Raw genomic sequence first — 20,766 nt, forward strand, 5'->3', positions numbered from 1 at the left:
GGACTGAGGACCGAGTCCATCTGCAAACAGAGCCAGTCTCACGTTATTCCCGGTAACAACAGCCGAAAAACAGAGCTGACACTTTCATAATTCCCGTCGATAAAGGTTGTGTTTAGCCTTAAGAACAAGAGGTCGAAGTTTTTGAATTCCCATTTCAAAAAGCTGGAGGATCTTTGAGCTTGAAGAAGAATCTCTGAGCATGTTTTTCATGAGGATGGAGAGATAGATTTGGGAGAGAAGTCCCTCTCCTGTTGATACGAATTTAGATACAGGTGGAGATTCGGGCGGACAAATTTTAAGCCATTAGAGAGTGGAAAGAATGGCAGTTGATCCTACATGGATTGCAAGAGCTTTCCTTAGGTATGCCATCTCACGCTGCCATCTATTATTAGGTATGCCATCCCTAGGGAAGGCTCGACACCGAATGCCATCGTTGGTTCGGTTCTTACAAGCTGGCCTAAGATGGAATGTTAGACCGAGGTTTGACGTGCGCATATGCGAAACGACGGTATGGCTCGGGTTTTTCGCCAAACCGATTAGCGAGTACCAGATTTTGTCAAAGCGCGCAAGGGACGATTAATCGTCGACTTTTGTTTCCATCTTCCCCCTACCTAACTTATAGTCCCCCAAATGACTAGGATGCATTGACATTTCATGAAAGACATTTTCATCTCGTGGCTGATCGACGGAATTATGATGTTTAAGTCAATGTGGTTTAGGGGCCACCCATCTTTTTCTTTGCACGAAGACGTGGAAGGTAGAAGAGGGCATACATATCTTTTTTAGGCCTATTTTGCGTTGGCAAAACATGGCAAGAAAAGCCTTCAGATTTGACATGTAGCACACCACTTTAGTGTTTCTGAATACAAAGATTAAAAGGCAAGACAGCACGATTCCGTGGCTTACAGCGACATTCGTACTCTACTGACCAAGCCAATCACATTTTAAGAATCTATCAGACCCACGCCGTATATAGTTTCCGAACCGTGATCGGTTCTGTCAACCGCATCACCTCCATCCACATATACAGAGCCTATACGGTATCTTCTCCAGAGAGAAAACACAATCATAGGCTCGACCAGGCCTCTAGAGAAGGCAAGGTTTCTTAAAGCCAGCCCTCGGAGACCCTCTTGCCCCAGTGATCACCCGGTCGTGATGGGATGAGGCTGCGTGATCTGAATTAATCGGGCACTCTAAAATGTTCCGGTACCAGACCTCACCTGCAGGAGCTCATGCGCTTGGTAGATTAGAACCCCACAAGCACAAATGTGATCTACTAGAAGTCTTCTTCTTTAGACTTCTAGTAGACGACGTTTGCACCTGCCAATGCGACCTACTGTACCAGCCATCCTACCTTTATCAACTTTTTTCTCGAAAGTTCTTCCTCAGTTTCCATGAGAAAGAACAACCTGTCAACTCTCGATTCAATGGCATTTTCAGCCATCAACGAACTGACCAATCGAACTAAATTAAGGACAAGACACAATCACGGGTGCGAGTTTAAGAATGCATGTGTTGAATATGGCAGTGTACGCGCGCTTCTTAGAAGTCACTCCCCGCAAAGAAGTGATAGGGATCCACTAGAGAGGACGGACTTAATTTGCCCAACCCTTACATGATTGCTTCATACAGCAAGTAGGGTATCAGCAAATTGTAAATTCGACAATTGGACGGACCAAGTAAATTCCCATGGGATTTGTAATTGTGTATAGCAATGAAAAGCAAGACAAATGAATTGCAAGCCTGTCCTCCCCATATGATTCTGGACGATTCAATAACTATGACCTGAAACATATTGTCACCGTCAAGGAGTGGGCATCACTTTCTTTCAGCTCATCCTACTTCTCAGCACATTCCGCTTTCTCAAAACTCGCCACCCTGTCCAAAAGAAACATCTCCAAGTAAGCGAGATTTTCATAGCCGAGTAATGCAAGAGATACTAAAATTTTCGCAAATTCTGAGATTCAATTTAGTTTACCGTCCACTCATTGCGAATATAACCATACTGTCGTATAAAACACTCTCTTACTAATAAATGATAGGACAGTTGCAGAACAGGTGTATGTCTCTCATTGTGTACTCGAGAATTACAATGAATACAGCAAGAAATTGTTACACTCCAACTACAGAGTTCCTCCTCTCACATGATGGTGGAGAAAATGAGTAAGCTCAACATATCAGGGGAAAGAACAGAACGTACTCCCACTCCCCAAGTACCTGAAACTTCACTGGTACAATAGGTCAAAACAGAAAGAAGTACAGGAAAGACCAATTGTAGAACAAGTAGGAGGCCACGCAAGGTGAAAAGTAATTATTCAGAGCTCATGAGTCAAACGAAATCTCTCATGTCATGTGAAAACACAGTTTAAAATCAAACCGCAATGAACAATAGGTGCCACGTAAATTCCGCAGAACTAATTACTCTTGTACAATCTAGCTTCTGCCTCCTGATAGAGCAAAAGGTACTTATTAATCATCAGTAAAGCTATCTCGACCCAGAACCCAGTAGTGGATAAGCAAAAATTACAAAATATCAAAACTTGGTCAAAAAGGCAAGAACTAGTTTCTTTAAACTACAAATTTTCCTTCAGATAATTATTTGCTGCCACAAAATAGATAGTTGAAGTCAAAAAGCCCCATACACTGAAGATGGTGTACATAAAAAATGGTTGACACAGTATCAAAGTAGCAAAATTACACTGTTTTTCGAGAAACGAACATTATCGTGGTGCCAACCCTAATCTCTTGCAAGAAGTTTGTCTCCACATAACGTAATCTTCCAGCAATCAACTTGGAACAGAAAAACAGAACCTCTCTTGGGCACAACTGCAAACCACCAGAAATAAATTTTAGCTATTCCCAGAAAAAATACAATTAATAGTGCAATAAAGCAAGGAAAAATCGAAACAAAAACTGTTATATGACTCTAAACTACTCAACAATCGGACTCCATTATAGTGACACGATGACCCTAAGATGCTAACCTAGTTGTTGAAGCAGCGAGCTGACAATTCTAGATTATAAATTTAAGCACCTTTATATGCATGCGTTCATCAGCATAACTAGTCAAGCACGTATATGCTCAGACCCACTAAATCTATTTGGAAACTCTTTTACTTTATAGTGCCAAGCTTAAGACAATAGAGAAGTGCTTTTGTGCTACAGTGCTATGAAATATAGAATTTAGAACACCGAAAAAATTGGAGAAAGGTGCAAATCTAGCATATCAACTCATTTTTTTCCATTGGACTTCAATATCTGGTAACTTTTGATTTTGCAATATATATAGATAATCCACAGGGGTGTGAATGCTTATGCAATCTAGGTGTAACACAGATATCACAATCTGAATCTTACTAAACTTACAAGTCAAAATTTGACTTACACCGAAATCTATCATCTTTCGTGATTAATCCAAATGTTTCTGCAGTTTCACGTATCATAATACCACTTGCACCAGAAAGTGAAGTCACCTTACACTCAGCAACTGCCACAAAACAGACCAGAGAATAAAGATAAGGAAGAACGTAATTAAGCCAAAGTATATAAACTCCAAGGTCAGAGATGAGTACTTTGGTGACCAAGCTAGATGAAACAAGTTTTATTTAATGTAACTTTATGAAAGCATAGCCATAGATGATAACAGTAATTCAAACTTCCAAAATGCTCATAAACAAGGTGGGAAGGGAAGAGAAAAATAATCAGAAAGATTGTCTAACCTCGAATAATAGCCCCATGTAAATCCGCACTGAGGAGGCACTGAGCCAGCTGATTCCTTCAATAGAATACGAAGCAATGTGACTACAAGAGCTGAAATACTTCAACTATGGTAGGGTTTGACCAAGAATGCATTATTAGCCACACACACACACAGAACCAAATATATCTTACCCACTGATTTTCAAAAGTTCCGCTACGTAGCCTTTCCACATTTCATGCATCGGCTTAAAGAAGTCAAATCTGCAATTCAACAAATGAATAAATAAACATATAAAAATTCCAACTATGTGAACAAAACCAAGACCAAATGATGCCGCCAGATATCAGATTCTATAATACAAAAAATTCTAACTCATCATTCGTCTGTGTTCATTCACATTCAAGTTAACTTTGCGAAATCAAACCCCGAAGATGAGACCTGAATAAACAATAAACTAACCGGAGCAGTAATCTGAATAAAATTGTCTCTAAGCTCCAGCACAACAAAAATAATTTCATTTGCTGTCAACATGCTACTCTACTTTAAATATGTCAATATAGTATATCTTCTTTGACGAAGTTTCATTACTTAAACAACAAGAAGGGGTTATATGGAAAGCCAACTTCTTTCGACCGAAATGTACAGGGTTTATACGCATAGTTTATCTGGAATAGGCATTTAACATGCAGTAGAGTTCCCTTCGTAAGATCCACACTCCAACTCAAACGCACCCCGTACTCCCCACAAAAAGAAAACCTAAAAGAAAAAAAAAACAAATCACAAAAGGAAGAGAAAAAACTCATGCTTGCCCTAAAAAAGCTCCTAATCTCTGTATGCGAAGAACGTAATAAGAGAAATCTGAATTTTATGCAAAGGTAGCAGCAGTTATATTCAACTGCAAACACAATGCATTTAAAGGAAGAGGGAAACGAGGGAGAAAAAAACAACGTATAGCATTATTTGGTACTGAGCAAAAGCCAGATTTAAGTGACCTATAAGCAAATGGGCACACTCACTTGAGATTTTGAGGCAAATCAAACGATCCACATTTCTTATGCTGCTTCGTAGACATGTGAGTTTTAGACCGTTTTGAGTGGCTCCGCAAAGCCCTGAGGCGAGCACCAGCTAGAGTGCTACGTTTTGGTACATAATTATCAAGAAGAATCACATCATCCAGTCTCATAGTTCTAGAACCCTGCATGTATTTCTGAGCTGAATCACCCTTCTGGAGAAGTTCGTGCAATACCTTGTCAACTCCAGTTCCTCTTCTGCTAGAAATCTGCATAAATGACGAGAGATAAATTGGAAAAAAAGCAAAGAAAACTACATATTTCCCATGTCATTGGGCACTTGGCAGAATAGAGGTGTGAACCCCGATCAATCATCACTCTAATTTAGAAAAAGCTAGTGATTCCTAATCCTGAAATGCCAGTAGGCAAAGTAGCCAGTGCTAGTCAATTCATAAACTGTCCAGCCAAGTGAACATAACAATACCTCCAAATTCCGCACTAACAGATTCTCGTGCATGGTATGAGATAGTAGTGAGTACGTTGGATCAGTAGCCTCGGCATCTGCATAAAGAGCATATAACATGAGCAGTTGCATCCTTTAGCAAGCACAAAATTAAGCAAGCATAGAGTCCGTCCAACTATTCATATACAAGTTAATCTGAGAATTCTTTTTCAATTCAATGCGTCCAACATCTGTACCTAATAAACAAGTAAAAATGCACAAGACATCAAAACCTGAGGTACATATGTTGACAATGATAAAACACAAGCCACAAAAGATGACACAATCATGGCCATAAAGGTGGAAAGGAACCTAAATAAAAAAACCAATTATGTCAAAAACTTAGATCACACTATCATTACCCCTGGTGAGAAGTTTTGAACAAAAGTTACGGATTATCGGATAAATATATCTCCAAGCCTTCAAGAACCCTCAAGAGTCATTTTCTATTAACAAGGATCCATCAAAATATAAGTAGAAGAATCAGTATATTCCTTAGCAAACAAATACATTTAAAGAAGCACATGTATAATAAGGATAACATCTCCTGGGGTCTGAATCCCCTGAATGACAAGATACTTGAGCAATAAGTTTTCCTTTTCACTAGCAACCTCCATCAGAACATCTCCTCTCTCTTCAAACAACAGATAACAAAACCAACATTCTCCACTTCAGATGAATTTCAAGAGTCAGATCGCAGTGCGGGTCAAGGATGAACAACACTAATTCATGACTTCAATAAATGGATGTCAAAAAGCTTTTTGGTTTATAGCACAGCATGGAACGGCACAGAAACTGAAATAAAATTCACGAAGCTGAAAAAAAAAAGATGCAACGCACACACCTAAGTGAAGAATGTAGAATGCCTAAATGAGAGAAATCATTCAAGAAAGTCATATAAATTCATCGAACCTTCGAACTAGAGCTGCATAATGAAATCAAGAAACAACGGAAAGCAGGGCCATTGACAGCTCATATGGGCAATCAAGGAAAGGACCTTTATTCTGTGAAGCAATGGAGGACGACACTGTACTAGTAATGCCAGGCCCACCATCACCTTCCCTTCCACTTCCCCTATCAAACTTGCGGTTATTACTCCTCCTCTCCTGCTGCTGCGTAGCCTCGGCTCTCGCCACCGCGAACCGCCGTTCCAGCGCCTCCTCCAGCGCACGTTTCCTCTGATCTTGAGGAGCTTCTTCAGTCGCCATGGGGGCAAGCTAACCTATCTAATTCGCAGAAAGCCAAGACCTTTCTTCACCGCTACGGAAAACCCACAAATATTCAGACAACGGCACAACCTCAAGTCAAAAGGGGTATGAATTTGGGTTGCTTTAGTCGGGGTTCGCCAGGGAAAACATAGCATACTGATATGATAACTTTAACAATTGCAGAAACCGCAGGATTAGCGAGTACCCAAGCAGAAACAACCTCGCGAAGGGGAAAGCAACGTTCGATATCGCGAATTGCCCTATACTTACCGGGAGAGAGGGTGGCGCTCCGGCGAAGGGCCGACGGCGACGGCGGCGGCGAAGTCAGAGAGATAGAGAGAGAGAGAGAGCGGGCAGAAGCATAATAGCAGGAAGAAACAAGAGGCGAGCGAACCGGGTTTTCTACCGAACCGTTGCTCGGGAAATTGAGCCGGAGAACCATCCGGTTCGATTACAATCTAGAAAACGACACCGTAATGTGTTCCGCTGTAAGTGTAACAGAAGAAATTTTGTAATTTGTCTTAAAAAACGCAATACTTAATTATAATTATTTGGTTTCAGATATATAGCAAGTGTAATTAAAAAGAAGGAAAAGAGTAGCAAGCGGACCGGACCCTTTAATCGGGAGATTTAGGCTGCGTTTGGTTGTCCGGATTTCTAAACAGGATAGGACTGGATAGGATATGATAAGAAATCCTGGGATTTCTTCATATCCTATCCACTGTTTGGTGGATTACGGATTAAAAGTCGGATAGGATAAAATTTTTTTTTTTTGCTATTCACGGGTCCGGAGGAGTCGGTGAAGGAAAAAAAGCCGAGAAACTTTTTTGGTGAAAGCGCACAAGGTGTGGGGATGAAGATGACGGCGAGTGGAGCGTAGGGTTTCTGGAAAAATAGGCATTAGAAATCTTATCCAGGTCTATCCCACACCCCCTCGGATTTTTTTATCCGGGCTATATCCGGTCTATATCCGACCTTATCCTATCCTGGACCACCACCAAACACAGGATAAGATAAAACATATCATATCCTGACTTTTATCCGGTCGACCAAACGCAGCCTTAGGGTTTTAGCTTGCCTATAGATCACCCTCCAAGAACGGTCCTGAATCACGCCGTGCCCCGTAGCAAGCGAATCTATCATAATTTATATACAAAGTGCAATAATTCACCAACACTTGCAAAGGCTGCTGAGCAACCAGTCGGGATCTACCCCTTTCGCATTTCAGCAACTTTTTTATGCGCCGATAAATTGTTCCTCGAGATATCGTAGAAGTGTCCGTTTGCTACTTTACCGATATATTAGGGCACCGAGTGACAATAACACCACATATACTGTTATTGTTAAGTATCAATTACACTTAAGCCCATAAAGTTGGGGTTCTCTATACTTTATCATAATAACAATATAATTGGAGGGCATCTAGCAATTTTGGCCAACCTATCGATGGAAACTTCTAATGGTAAATAGGGCATTGGTTGCAAGTTACCATTTGTATTAAGGTATTGAGTTGAACGGGAAATTTGCAAAAATCGCGCTCTCAAGTATATTTGGTAGTACATCTTACATCCTCTAGAAATTTTTCGGTTTGACAAAAACCCTTGGCCATTTTTATGAAATTTTGAAATTTAAAGGCCTAATTCTACATGTCCATGCTAAATCGGCACCTGCATGAGATTTTTTTTTTTATGCTTTTTTTGTAATTTTTGATCTAGAGTTGACCTAAAAGTCAATTCTTGATTTATTGACAAATTGATGCCTAATTGAGATACTAAGGACACTCGGCTAATTTTTTTTTTTCAAGAAACGAGCACCGCCATGATCGAGGGGTCTCGGATCTTGAACTTTTTAACTTTGATTGTTGGGAAAATTCGAGAGTTAACAACGCTGATTGGACAAGCTAAAGTGATATGGATTTTTTTCTTAATGAATAGAAAATTAAAAAAAAAAAAACTAAGGTTTCGTTGTTTCACTGAAAAATGAATGATTTGAAAAATAATTTTCTAAAATTGATCACTTTGTGTTGTTTGAACAATTAGTCAATGAATAATTTATGCCTAAATATTATATTGCGGGGAACCTCTAAAGCTATATTATCTGTGTAATTTTTCTCATATTTTCCAACTGTTCTGAAACTTTGAGCTTTTATCTCGTTGTGCTAAGTGAGCTTCCTTCGCATTTTTTGTGTTCTCGAGTTGCTTTGGCTTGCTGGTGTCATGCTATCCCGACGAGTCCTAGCTAATATCACGCGACTTCATTCGGCGGTCGTCAGAGTTGCACAATTTAATATGATTCGTCTCGAGTTTAGGAGCAAATTGACCCATTAAAAGGAGTACACAACGCTTGAATAGAAGTGTGTGACAGATCCATCATGAGGTGATACTAGGGGTGAGCATAGTTCGAATGGGCGGTTCCCACCCTAAAATCGGGAATCGCCCACTAAGGACCGGTTCCAAAAAATGGAACCGGGAATCGCCTGTTGGTTCCATAGATCTAAGTGGGAACCAGACCGTCGATCCGGTACAGTTCCCGAGTAGGTCTATAGAACCGGTCCTACTAGCTAAGAATGGAAACGGAAACGGAAAAATGGAGACGGAGACGGAGACGGAGAGTTGAAAATAGTGAGGTGAGCATTGACCGAGAAGAGTGAGAGAGTGAAAGTGAGCGTGAGGCAAAAGCGAAAAAAAAAAGTGTTTCTCGGCTCAATGTGAGGCTGTGAATGTTAAGCGAGTTAGATTTAGTTAAGGGATTTAGGAATTTTTTTTAAAATTTAAAATTAAATAAATATTTCATATTATATATTATATTACCGATCTAGTTCGATTAGGCGGGTGGGCGATTCTATGCTTAGAATCGAGAACCGGACCGGTACCTACTAATTTTCAAAAATTGGCATCGAAAATCGGATCGATTCTCTTAGGAATTGCCAGTTCAGGGCGATCTCGAGCGATTCGAACGGTTCCCATTTCTTTTCCACATCCCTAGGTGATACTTCACGATCTTGATCGTTTCTCCGACCATACTTTCAAATCAATCCCCAATTAACCCACCATCTTATTTATAATCTTTTGAAAAGGACATAAAGTACTTTCCTCTATCATGCACTCACTTGACAGTCAACACTAAATAAAAAATTCTTTTTTCTGCTTACACGATTCCCCAAACCCACATCAAAATTTTCCGAAGTAGGTGAAGCAAATGCCGTTTAGCAGGAAAAACAAAGGTTATCCCACAATAATCTTGGGTTAATTAAAAAAAAAGCACAAACTTTATATCTAAAGACAATTCTGGCTCAAATTTTTTTTTTACCTCGTAAAAAAGCACCAACTTCAGGTCAAGGGACAATTTTGGCCCGAACTTTTTTTTGTCCCGTAAAAAAGCACAAACTTTAGGTCGAGAGACAATTCTGGCCCCAACTTTTTTTTGTCTCGTAAAAAAGCACTAACTTTAGCTTAAATCCCAAATCTGGCCCCCATTGACTTAGAACCATTGATTATCTAACTTGACTATTCCACATTAGCAATAAATCCGCGTGGCTTGCTGACTAGATTTAAAGCAATATACATTGTCTTATTCTCTAAGCCACAATTTGAAGAATAACGGTAAAACTGTTCGTCTCCTTTACTTCACTGACAAGTCAAAAATATCTTCAGATTGAATTTCTCTGGCTAAACATAATATGAAGCTACTACCATCTGTCGACAGACGCCATGGACGAGATTCGCCAAGCTCACCACCATAACCGTCTTTCTCAAACAATGGTGAAAGTCAATAGGGGGCCAGATTTGAGATCATGATGAAAGTTGGTGATTTTTAATGAGACAAAAAAAATTGGGGCCAGAATTGTCATTCAACCTAAAGTTGGTGTTTTTTTACGGGACAAAAAAAAGTTTAGGCTAGAATTGTCCCTCGACCTAAAGTTGGTGCTTTTTTATGGGACAAAAAAAAATTTGGGTCAGAATTGTCCCTTGACCTAAAGTTGGTGCTTTTTTTTGGAATTAGGCCCAATAATCTTTACAAGAGATTGGCACCAGTTACGTCATACATACATCAGCACTTTCATAGCGTCTCCATCGAGGTACGACTTGTTCGTCAGAATGCATCAATTTCAGGGTGAGTTCATTATGTCTGTTCCGCCGGTTCGATCCGATCCGATCCGATCAGAACAGTTCATCCTCAGGAATCATGAATCGGACCAATTCCCACATAAAATCACCTTGAATCGGCAAGTCCAATATGGTTCTCAAGTTGAATCGGGACAATGTACATCCCAATTATTTATTGGTTTATACAAACCTAACAAGGCCAAAACTTTTGTGTCATAAGGGATCAAATTGTTGTCCCTCAGATCTATTATATGTTTTATGTCCATTAGTTAAAAAACAAGAAACGCGGCTACCAATCTAGTAGGGAAGAATTTGGCAAATCTCTTCCCATTACTTCGCTTCATGTATAGGCAGACAGACATTGCAAATAGGTACCTCTCGTGAGAGAAAGAAAATTGTTGGAGATAGGGGTGTCAAAAACCGAACCGAAAATCGAACCGAAACCGAAACCGAAATCGAACCGAATCGAACTCAAAATTCATGCATTTTCGATTCGGTTTCGATTTCGGTTCGGATGATAAGTAAAATAATTTGGTTAGTTGATAGTTCGGTTCGGTTCGGTTCAGTTCGAATCGGATCTCGGTTTCTTTGCATTTATTTTTTCTTTTCGCGTACACTCTCTCTCCTCACTCTCCTCTCACTAAAGGTGTCAAAATGGGTCTTAAACCCATATATGACCCATTTAAACATAAATGGGTCATATATGGGTCACTTTAATTTTAAAGAGTCAACCTTAAATGGGTTTTAAATTTTAAGCTTAAAGATAAATGGGTCTAAATGGGTTGATTTTGGAACCCATGTCTAACCCACCTATTAGACCCATCCATATACTCTCTCCCTCTTTACAAAAATGTTTAAAAAAAATCGAAATTTAATTATTTTTTTTCTCTTTTTCTTTTATTTTTTATTTTTTCTTTTCTCTTCTTTCTTTTTCTTTTTTTTTTTATTTCGGCCGGTGGTCGGCCACGGCGACCGGCCAACGGGGCGGGACAACCTCGCCGGAGGCCGGTGAAGCTCGAGCTCGCCGGCCTCCGGCGAGGCTCAAGCCTCGCCGATCTGGCGAGCCTCGAGCTCGCCCGATGCCGGCGACCTCGAGGCTCGCCCGATCGCGGCGAGGCTCCAGCCTCGCCGATCTGGCGAGACTCGAGCTCGCCGGCCTCAGGCGAGCTCGACCTCGCCGGATCTGGCGAGGTCGAGCCTCGCCCGAGGCTGGCGAGGCTCCACCTCGCCGGATCGGCGAGGCCTCGGCCTCGCCAGATCGGTAAGAACGAGCTTCGCCGGCCTCCGGCGAGCTCATCCTCGCCTGTGGTCGGTCGCCGGCCACCGTGGCCGGCGATCGGCCAAAAATAAAGGAAAAAGAAAAAATAAAAATAAAAATAAAAAATAATTAAAAATTCGATTTAAAAAATAAAAAAATATTAAATTTTTTTTATTTTCTTGGATAAATGACTTTTTGGAAAATATGTTCTAGAAATGTTGCATTTTTCGTAAAACAAACATAACCTCAATTTTAAAAAAAATTATAAAAATTTTTCACTAGCTTTGTATTGCATAAAATGTTTTAGCAGTATAATTTTAAAAAAAAAAATCATAAGAAACAAGTATTCTTAGATTAGATTAAATATAAAAGTGTTTTAGCAATATGGGTCGGGTCGGGTATGGATTGGGTATGGGTCGGGTATGGGTCAGGATATTTACACTATGAATAAATGGGTCATAAACGGGTTAATGGATCAATTTGGATCGGACAATTTATGACCCGATCCAAACCCGACCCGACCCACCCACTCGTTTAACATGTCTACCTCTCACTCGCTTTTCTCTCTCCTCTATCCCCTCTCTCTCTCTCTCTCTCTCTCTTCCTTTCTACTTTATTCTCTCTCTTCCTGACCTCACGCGTGCCTCTCCATGCACTGGGGACCGGACAGAGGCCCGAATCGGAGAAGCTCCGCCGCTCGGCCCAGATCCCGGTATCGAGAACCCCGATTATGATGTTGTCCGCATAATCGGAATTCGGCCAGAGGCCGGTGCTCTCGGTGAGGCCGAGGAAGTGAGAGGTCCGGGTGGTGTGGAGGAGGTGGGTGCGGTCTGGGACGACAGAGAGGACCCCGGGGGCGCGGCAGAGGGCCTCGGCCTGGGGGCTGTGAGGTGGGCGGAGAAGCTGCCGGCGATGGCTCGGTAAGTGTAGAGGATATGGGAAGGAGGGTCTAAGGGTGGGAGGGAATGGAGGAGGGAGGAGTACAAGTGGTGGTGGGTGGAGAAGAGGGAGGGCTTGTGGGAGGATGAGGCATGGATGATGAAGGTCTGCTGGGGGCTGTGGGGTGATTGCTCTTGTGGGGTTGAGAGAGATGGAGAGATGAAGAGCAGGAGGATGAGGAAGAAGGTGGAGGAGTGAGAGAGATTGGCCATGGATGAAGATGACTATTCTTCGATGAGGAAGAAGATGGTAGCGAGCGGGAAGAAGAGGACGACGATGATGAAGAAGGAGAAGAGGACGAAGGAGACGAGGAGGAGGAAGAAGAGGGATCCCAAAACGATAACCAAGCTGTGAATAAAAAGCAAAAAAAAAATGAAGAAAAAACCGAAAACCGAACCGAACCAAACCAGTTTTTTGGTTCGGTTCATATTTGGTTCGAGCGTTCGGTTTTTCGATTCGGTTCATATTTGGTTCGAGCGAAATTTGGTTCGGTTCAAGGGTGCACCCCTAACGGTTCGGTTCGGTTTTCTTGAAAAACCGAACCAAACCAACCATTTACACTCTTAGTTGGAAAGGCATCTCTAGTGCCTAGTTACCCTAAAAAAACTTTAAATCCGATCCAATTCCGTCCCTAACTTTTATTTTATCAAAAAAAGACTCACCAAATTTCATTTTGGTCCCAAATCTGCCCCGCCTGCAAAAATCGCCATTAGTTTCTTCAAAATTATCAACATGGGAGGTTGCTATTGTTTCATACAAATGCGAGAGTGTTGGTGAAGGCATAGGTTCTAGTAATAAACCTATAACTAGTCCTTATGTTGATAATTTTGAAGAAACCAATGACAATTTTTGGATGTGAGGCAGATTTAAGACTATAGTGAAAGTTTGTAATTTTGTTTACAACAAAAAAAATTCGAGACAGAATTGGGATTAAACCTAAAGTTATAGACTTTTTAGGGAATTAAGTCAATTCTTTAATTTTAAAGCAAAAATGTCGTCATAATATCGTAAAATCGAAAATTCATATATGTTATGACATTTCATCGTGATGAAGTGTGGTCCTAACATTATGCATTAGACGTTCTAGCAAAAATAAGAGGATGTTACTCATTAGATATTGCGTCCTCTAAATCCAAAAAGCGTACCTTTTAACTCTTTAGTTTCCTATCATTTTCCCGATATTTTACTATAAAGATAATGACATCGCTAGTTCTTGTACCCTTTCCATTTTATTCAATATCGCTCCTATACTATTTTGGGTGAATTCAGTCCCTTAACTATGTATTGTTTTGTTCAAGTTAGTTCTTCGATTGAAATTACAAGCGAAGAAGCCGAAGCGAACTGCAGCGTTAATACCACATCTTTGCTAATTTTATAAATTAAAACGAGTTGAATGAGATAAGTTATTACGAATTTAAAGAACCAAAACCCGATGAGAAAAAGAGAGAGAGAGAAAGAATGAGGGGCTGACCACGATGAGGAGGCCATCACTGCCTCTGATCAGATTACACACGGCATTAGGTAATCAAGATCGTATCGCGATCAGGGTTTTGGTGAAAAATCAAAGATCTAGGGCTTGGTCCGAGCAAAATTCTATTGTGAGGACGATGAGGCATCGAGCATGTGCTGCATGACCTTCTTTGTTTTTTCGTGTGTTCTTGAGCTTCTTTGTCTTGACGGTGTCGTGCGACACCGAGCTTTGTCCTTGCCTTTGTCGTGCGGCCCCATCCAATGGTTGCCTAATTGGTCACAAGTCTAGTAGCAAATTGAACCTTTAAAAGAAGGACCCAAACCTTGAAAAGAAGTGTGTGATGGACCCATACATCATATAAGATATTATATGCCAAGATCTTGATCACTTCTCGAGTAATATACTTTTCAATTTAGTCCCCAAATCAAGTGTCCAATCAACCATCTTATTTAAAATCTTTTTGTTAAAAAACGATGTAAAATACATTCCTCCATAATGTACTCATTGATACTATAAAAGTTCTTTTTTTCTTTTTCCTAACAAAATCCCCCAAATCCACATCAAAATTTTCGAAGTAGGTGAAGCAATGTTGTCTAACAAAAAATGGCACTAGCCATATCATATCTACAAATTGTCACTTTCCTAGCACCTCCCTCAAGCTATGACTTGCTAATTGATTCATATCTATACAAAACCTAGCCATGAGGACCCACGTCCATCAACTTTCACCTAACATTTATCAATATCTTCTCAACGCATTCCTTCCGTGAATAAAATATTTGGAACTCTGAATTTTTCACTCGACCCATTTTCCATAAACCTATCCATGCGCATCGAGCAAGGCTCGAATTGCTAAGCGGTCAAATGTCGTCCCGAAGTTATCGCTCCGAGTCGAGAACTGCCGGCCGCGGCGATTCGAATGCAGGATCTGGCATGCGCGAGCCGAGCATCTAGCCACTCGCTCGACCCCCAATTTAGTCTCTTCTTAATCGCATCCCAATTTAGTCTCTTCTTAATCACATCCCTCGATGAGGAGCCCGAAGTCTCGAGGATGTTTTGTGGCGGTCAGCATGATTCGAACTATGGGTAAGCGATTTCAGGTTCCGTACATGTTTAATCGGGAACTTAGAACCTATCCGTTAGAATAGATTCATCATTTTTTGGAACCCGGAACTTATCGTGCATACTTTGGAACTTGAGACCTACCCTATCACAGGTTCCAACGTTTACTCAGGTTGCGCCCATTAATTAATTGAATGATTACAGTGACTCGTCACCTTTAATGACCAACGTTTGTTGCTACAGTGATCAATGTTTGTTGTTACAATCCACTAACCACAACTTATATTTAGACACATGAAGAATATGAAACATAACATTAACAAAGTAAAAGTCTCAGTTATAAAATGGAAGCTCAAACTAAAGGTTACAGATTATATATTTATCATCGGACGCCATGAAATACCGCATGATTACGCGAAAACATAGACCAAGATAAACACAAAAATTTGGTCCGAGTTCCAGTTCCATCTACCTAAAACCCGGACCTAACCGTTGGAACCTGAAAGTTTTTTTTTTGGTCGAAACAAGATCATTTCATTTCATTAAGATGAGCTTCAGCACATACAAGGCTCCAAAGGGTTACAGGAGGGTTAAAGACCTAATTATAGAGCAAAGATTTGCACCTTTGAGTCTTAACAATCCAGTCTACCACCTGATTTTCTTCCCTATTACAGCGAGCTAAAAGAACATTAGGTAAATGGGCTAGCAAAAGTTTGCATTTAGTAATAAGTGGAGTGGCTTTCCATGGAGAAATGTCTAAGCCTAAAAGGCAATTAACCAAAGTCAAATTGTCAGATTCTAGTAAGTACCTTACTTTGTCTTCCTCTCTTCGTGCATGAAGTAGCTTCAGAGTTTCAAGGCAAGTAAGGATTTCCACATCGAGAGCTGAACTTACCGTCACCAATTTAGCAAATGCATCCACAATCTTTATCGAGAAGTCACGGTAAATATCGGCTATGGATTCTTTCCGGAACCTGAAAGCGGGATAGATACTCGCCGATCCGATTCCATATTTTACTCTGAAACCATGCTCGTTCCTAATTCGAGGGCGCGGCTCCTAAGGGTGCGAATGGTAACCATTCTACTCCAGAAATCAAATTCTTGCCAGAAATTGATTTCTGGAATTCTTGCCAGAAATTGATTTCTGGAGGAGAAATCTGTTTGGTAAAACATGACTAATTCTGCTCCAGAAATTGATTTCTGGAACAGAAATTTGTTTTAATTTGTTGATTTTTTTTGCACCTAAAAAAATTTAAATTTTACTCAAAGTGGGTGGCCACATGTATTATAAGCCATTCTGTAAAGTTTTGAAATTTTTGATTTTTTTTAATTTTTTTTGGGCACCTAAAAAAATTTAAATTTCACTCAAAGTGGGTGGACACAGGTATTCTAAGCCATTTTGTGAAGTTTTGAATTTTTTATTTTTTTATTTTTTTGGGCACCTCAAAAAATTTAAATTTTACTCAAAGTGGGTGGCTACAGATATTCTAAGTCATTTTGTGACGTTTTGAAATTTATTTATTTATTTATTTTTATTTTTTTGGGCACCTCAAAAAATTTAAATTTCACTCAAAGTGGGTGGCCACAGGTATTTTAAGCCATTTTGTGAAGTTTTGAAAATTTTTATTTATTTTATTTATTTTTATTTTTTTGGGCACCTAAAAAAATTTAAATTTCACTCAAAGTAGGTGGCCACAGGTATTTTAAGCCATTTTGTGAAGTTTTGAAATTTTTGATTTTTTTTGGGCACCTCAAAAAATTTAAATTTCACTCAAAGTGGGTGGCCACATGTGTTTTAAGCTATTCTGTGAAGTTTTGAAATTTTTGATTTTTTTATAAAAAAAAAATTCACCAAATTTCATATTTTCCCGAAATCGACTTTTTTTATTTTCCGGAAATTTTTATGAATTTTTCTAGAATTTTTCAATTTTATGCATTTTCAAAAAAAATTGTGAGAAAATAGGGAGAATGCATTCGGAATCAGAAGGCTACAAAAAGTAGTTCTTCTTTTTGCTTAAAAGCTCATTCGGAATCAAAAACGATTCGGAATCGAACGCATTCGGAATCAAGTATTTTTAACAAACACATTTTTATTCCAGAATGCAAAAATCGCTCCAGAATGCATTCCGGAAATTTTTTAACAAACGCCATTCTGTTCCGGAATGCATTCCGGAACAGAATTTTTATTCCGGAATGCATTCCATGCGCACCCTAAATTTGTCGGCCAAATCTCTCCCCTTCAATTTTCTAGCTTTTTCACGGTGAGATGTCGCAACGATGTCGTAAGAGCGCGACATCTCACGACGGTTGTGGTCCCCAGGCCCAGGGCGGGGCGCGGGGCCCGCACGAAGTCGTCCCGTCTCCTACGCCACCGATCCACCAACCACAACTCCCACACCCCCCGACTCTCGATCCTGACCGTCCATTCCTCCCCCTATAAAACCCCCCCAGATCCCACAGCCCCCTGTCGTCTTCCTCCTCGCCCTCCCCGCTCACTCTCTCTCTCTCTTCTTTCGCTCTCTACACGACCCTCAGATCTCCGATCCGATCCGCCGGCGACGATGGCGCTGCTCGTGGAGAAGACCGCCGGCGGCCGCGAGTACAAGGTCAAGGACATGTCCCAGGCGGACTTCGGCCGCCTCGAGATCGAGCTCGCCGAGGTCGAGATGCCGGGCCTCATGGCCTGCCGCGCCGAGTACGGCCCCGCCCAGCCCTTCAAGGGCGCCCGCATCACCGGCTCCCTCCACATGACCATCCAGACCTCCGTCCTCATCGAGACCCTCGCCGCACTCGGCGCCGAGGTCCGCTGGTGCTCCTGCAACATCTTCTCCACCCAGGACCACGCCGCCGCCGCCACCGCCCGCGACTCCGCCGCCGTCTTCGCCTGGAAGGGGGAGACCCTCCAGGAGTACTGGTGGTGCACCGAGCGGGCCCTCGACTGGGGCCCCGGCGGCGGGCCCGACCTCATCGTCGACGACGGCGGGGACGCCACGCTTCTGATCCACGAGGGGGTGAAGGCGGAGGAGGTGTTCGAGAAGACCGGGAAGCTGCCCGACCCGGCCTCGACGGACAACGCGGAGTTCCAGATCGTGCTGACGATCATCAGGGACGGGCTGAAGACGGATCCCAAGAAGTACCGCAAGATGAGGGACAGGTTGGTCGGTGTCTCGGAGGAGACCACCACTGGCGTGAAGAGGTTGTACCAGATGCAGCTCAATGGGACGCTCTTGTTCCCCGCGATCAATGTCAATGACTCTGTCACGAAGAGCAAGGTACCCCTTTTTTCTTCACGTTTCCATTGGATCTCATTTGGGCTGTTGGTTTGGATTTGCCTTAGATCTATACTGTTTTTCCATAGATCAATGGATCTGGGCACTGCTTGTCGTTTGTTATGTTTGGTCTGCTCGTTCGTTGTGGTTTGATTTGTTAAAGTTCTGATTTTTCTTCGTGTTTCGCGTTGGATCTGAACATTTTGGCTTGATAATATAAGAATCGTTCATGGCATCTGCATCATCTATTAGATGTCTGCATCTTTAATCAATTGGCAGATACATCATATCATGTATGCGGTGTTATTAAATTGTAATGTCATTTGGTCTATGTAACATATTTAATATAATAAATGTTGACTTATGGTCACCTCATTAATAAAATGCTCGTGGAAACACATGAGTATTTTAGCCAAAAGTACAAAGAAAGATTTTGGATATTCTTCTTGTCCCTTGTGCTGGCTCAGATGTGGGATTTAATCTGTCATTACGGCTTATGGCCATAATTGTGAGACTAGAGATTCAAGTTTTAAGCAGTAGGAAGTAGAATCCGAGAACTGAATAAATTTTGCAGAGCGTTTGGTTTCAGAGTACTTGATGTTCTGTGTAGTAGCCGTGTATTTTTGTCATACAATTTAAGCTGTAGAAGACTGGAAGTTATGAATTTCTATCTTCGATTTTGTTCATCCATAATCGTCCACTGTAAAACATGTCGCGCTCAGTTTAAAGGAAACTGCCTGTTTGAATGAATTTCGTTTCATATGATATTTTTTCTCTTCCGGGGAAGAGTGAACTTTGGGTCGAGTTTGTATTGCTACTTTCAGGAACTCTACCTTGAGGAAACTTGTATTTGTCTGAAAATTTACTTCTCTGATGAACAGATACTGTATCTCTCTTACCGTTTGTTCTGTTGTCTAGGAAAAGTAGCAGTATGGTTTTCCTTTCCTGTTTACTGAAAACTGATGAGCATAATTCTTTCTGGAAACAGTTTGATAACTTGTATGGTTGTCGCCACTCTCTCCCTGATGGTCTGATGAGGGCCACTGATGTCATGATTGCTGGAAAAGTTGCCGTGGTCTGTGGATACGGAGATGTTGGCAAGGGCTGTGCCGCAGCCCTCAAGCAGGCTGGTGCCCGTGTCATTGTTACTGAAATTGATCCCATCTGTGCCCTCCAAGCTCTCATGGAAGGTCTCCAGGTCCTAACTCTCGAGGATGTCGTGTCCGAGGCTGACATCTTTGTTACCACCACCGGAAACAAGGACATCATTATGGTTGATCACATGAGGAAGATGAAGAACAATGCCATTGTCTGCAACATTGGTCACTTTGATAACGAGATCGACATGCTTGGTCTTGAGACCTTCCCTGGCGTTAAGAGAATCACGATCAAGCCCCAAACGGACAGGTGGGTATTCCCCGACACCAAATCGGGCATCATTGTGTTGGCTGAGGGGCGTCTCATGAACTTGGGTTGTGCCACTGGTCACCCTAGTTTCGTGATGTCCTGCTCCTTCACAAACCAGGTGATTGCTCAGCTCGAGCTGTGGAAGGAGAAGGCTACGGGCAAGTATGAGAAGAAGGTCTACGTCTTGCCCAAGCACCTGGATGAGAAGGTGGCTGCTCTTCACCTCGGCAAGCTAGGTGCTAGGCTCACCAAGCTCTCCAAGGACCAAGCTGACTACATTAGCGTGCCTGTTGAGGGTCCATACAAGCCTGCTCACTACAGGTACTGAGCAAGTTTGCGAGGAGAAAAGCATGTCTCGTCCGAGAGGCTTCACTATTTCTTTGTCGTGCTGATTCGTCGAAGAGCGGTAGGGTTTTTGGTTTTAATTTTTTATGGTCAATTCGGTCGGTCGGTCGGCTGGGGAATGATTCAAAGTTAACAAAACGGACTGATACAGTTTGAAAATGGCTGAGAAGTCTTGACATCGGGGATGAATAAAGGTGGAGGAGAAGGCCTGGGGCATCATATATATTCGAAGTGCTGCAATTTGAATATGTTTGCAAGTTTTTACTATTTATAGGAGTTTTGTTTTTGTTGTGGTCTGTGAGCAAGAGGAGAGAGTATTTGTTGCGATCTATCCAAAACTTTGTTTTCATGCTAATCTATTATTCTAGTTGATTTTGCTTACCTTTAGTTGCGTTCTATGCTGCTTCTTTTCATGCTGTTTACAGTTCTTACCTCCATTAACAAGCTGCCGAAGCTTGAATTTGTATATGCAGAATAGCTGTTCTGCTG

The 20,766-nt window shown here is 41.5% G+C and overlaps 2 protein-coding genes across 3 annotated transcripts; one reads left to right on the forward strand and one right to left on the reverse strand.

The window, feature by feature from the left end:
• Window positions 1-2,620: 2,620 nt before the first annotated feature.
• On the reverse strand, window positions 2,621-6,788 carry LOC115693865 (ribonuclease MRP protein subunit POP4). Of its 2 annotated transcripts, XM_056319511.1 has the most exons (8): window positions 6,691-6,788; window positions 6,210-6,472; window positions 5,195-5,271; window positions 4,717-4,979; window positions 3,892-3,960; window positions 3,720-3,775; window positions 3,386-3,487; window positions 2,621-2,826 (listed from the first exon to the last, which is right to left on the reverse strand). In XM_056319511.1, the coding sequence occupies exons 2-8, from the start codon at window positions 6,418-6,420 to the stop codon at window positions 2,738-2,740; spliced, it is 867 nt and encodes a 288-aa protein (XP_056175486.1). In that variant the 5' UTR covers window positions 6,421-6,472; window positions 6,691-6,788; the 3' UTR covers window positions 2,621-2,737. The 2 variants fall into 2 exon arrangements, with proteins under 2 accessions (XP_056175486.1, XP_030476790.1); XM_030620930.2 differs by lacking the exon at window positions 6,691-6,788 and having other exon boundaries at window positions 6,210-6,618.
• Window positions 6,789-17,747: 10,959 nt separating this feature from the next.
• Window positions 17,748-20,658, forward strand: LOC115665536 (adenosylhomocysteinase 1). Its single transcript, XM_030587409.2, has 2 exons — window positions 17,748-18,528; window positions 19,514-20,658. Exons 1-2 carry the CDS (start codon window positions 17,818-17,820, stop codon window positions 20,258-20,260), a joined length of 1,458 nt encoding a protein of 485 aa, XP_030443269.1. The 5' UTR covers window positions 17,748-17,817; the 3' UTR covers window positions 20,261-20,658.
• The last annotated feature ends 108 nt before the right edge of the window (window positions 20,659-20,766 follow it).

Source organism: Syzygium oleosum, unplaced genomic scaffold, assembly GCF_021117445.2.
Source record: "Syzygium oleosum isolate NSW1041296 unplaced genomic scaffold, Sole_v2.1 Sole_v2.18, whole genome shotgun sequence".
Taxonomy (NCBI): Eukaryota; Viridiplantae; Streptophyta; class Magnoliopsida; order Myrtales; family Myrtaceae; genus Syzygium; species Syzygium oleosum.

Coding starts and splice junctions, on each gene's coding strand:
- LOC115693865 (XM_056319511.1), bottom strand. CDS start 6,420: ATGGCGACTGAAGAAGCTCCTCAAGATCAGAGGAAACGTGCGCTGGAG. Junction 4,980..5,194: donor TGTTAGTGCGGAATTTGGAG/GTATTGTTATGT, acceptor TCATTTATGCAG/ATTTCTAGCAGAAGAGGAAC. Junction 2,827..3,385: donor GAAAGATGATAGATTTCGGT/GTAAGTCAAATT, acceptor GGTGGTTTGCAG/TTGTGCCCAAGAGAGGTTCT.
- LOC115665536 (XM_030587409.2), top strand. CDS start 17,818: ATGGCGCTGCTCGTGGAGAAGACCGCCGGCGGCCGCGAGTACAAGGTC. Junction 18,529..19,513: donor ACTCTGTCACGAAGAGCAAG/GTACCCCTTTTT, acceptor TTCTGGAAACAG/TTTGATAACTTGTATGGTTG.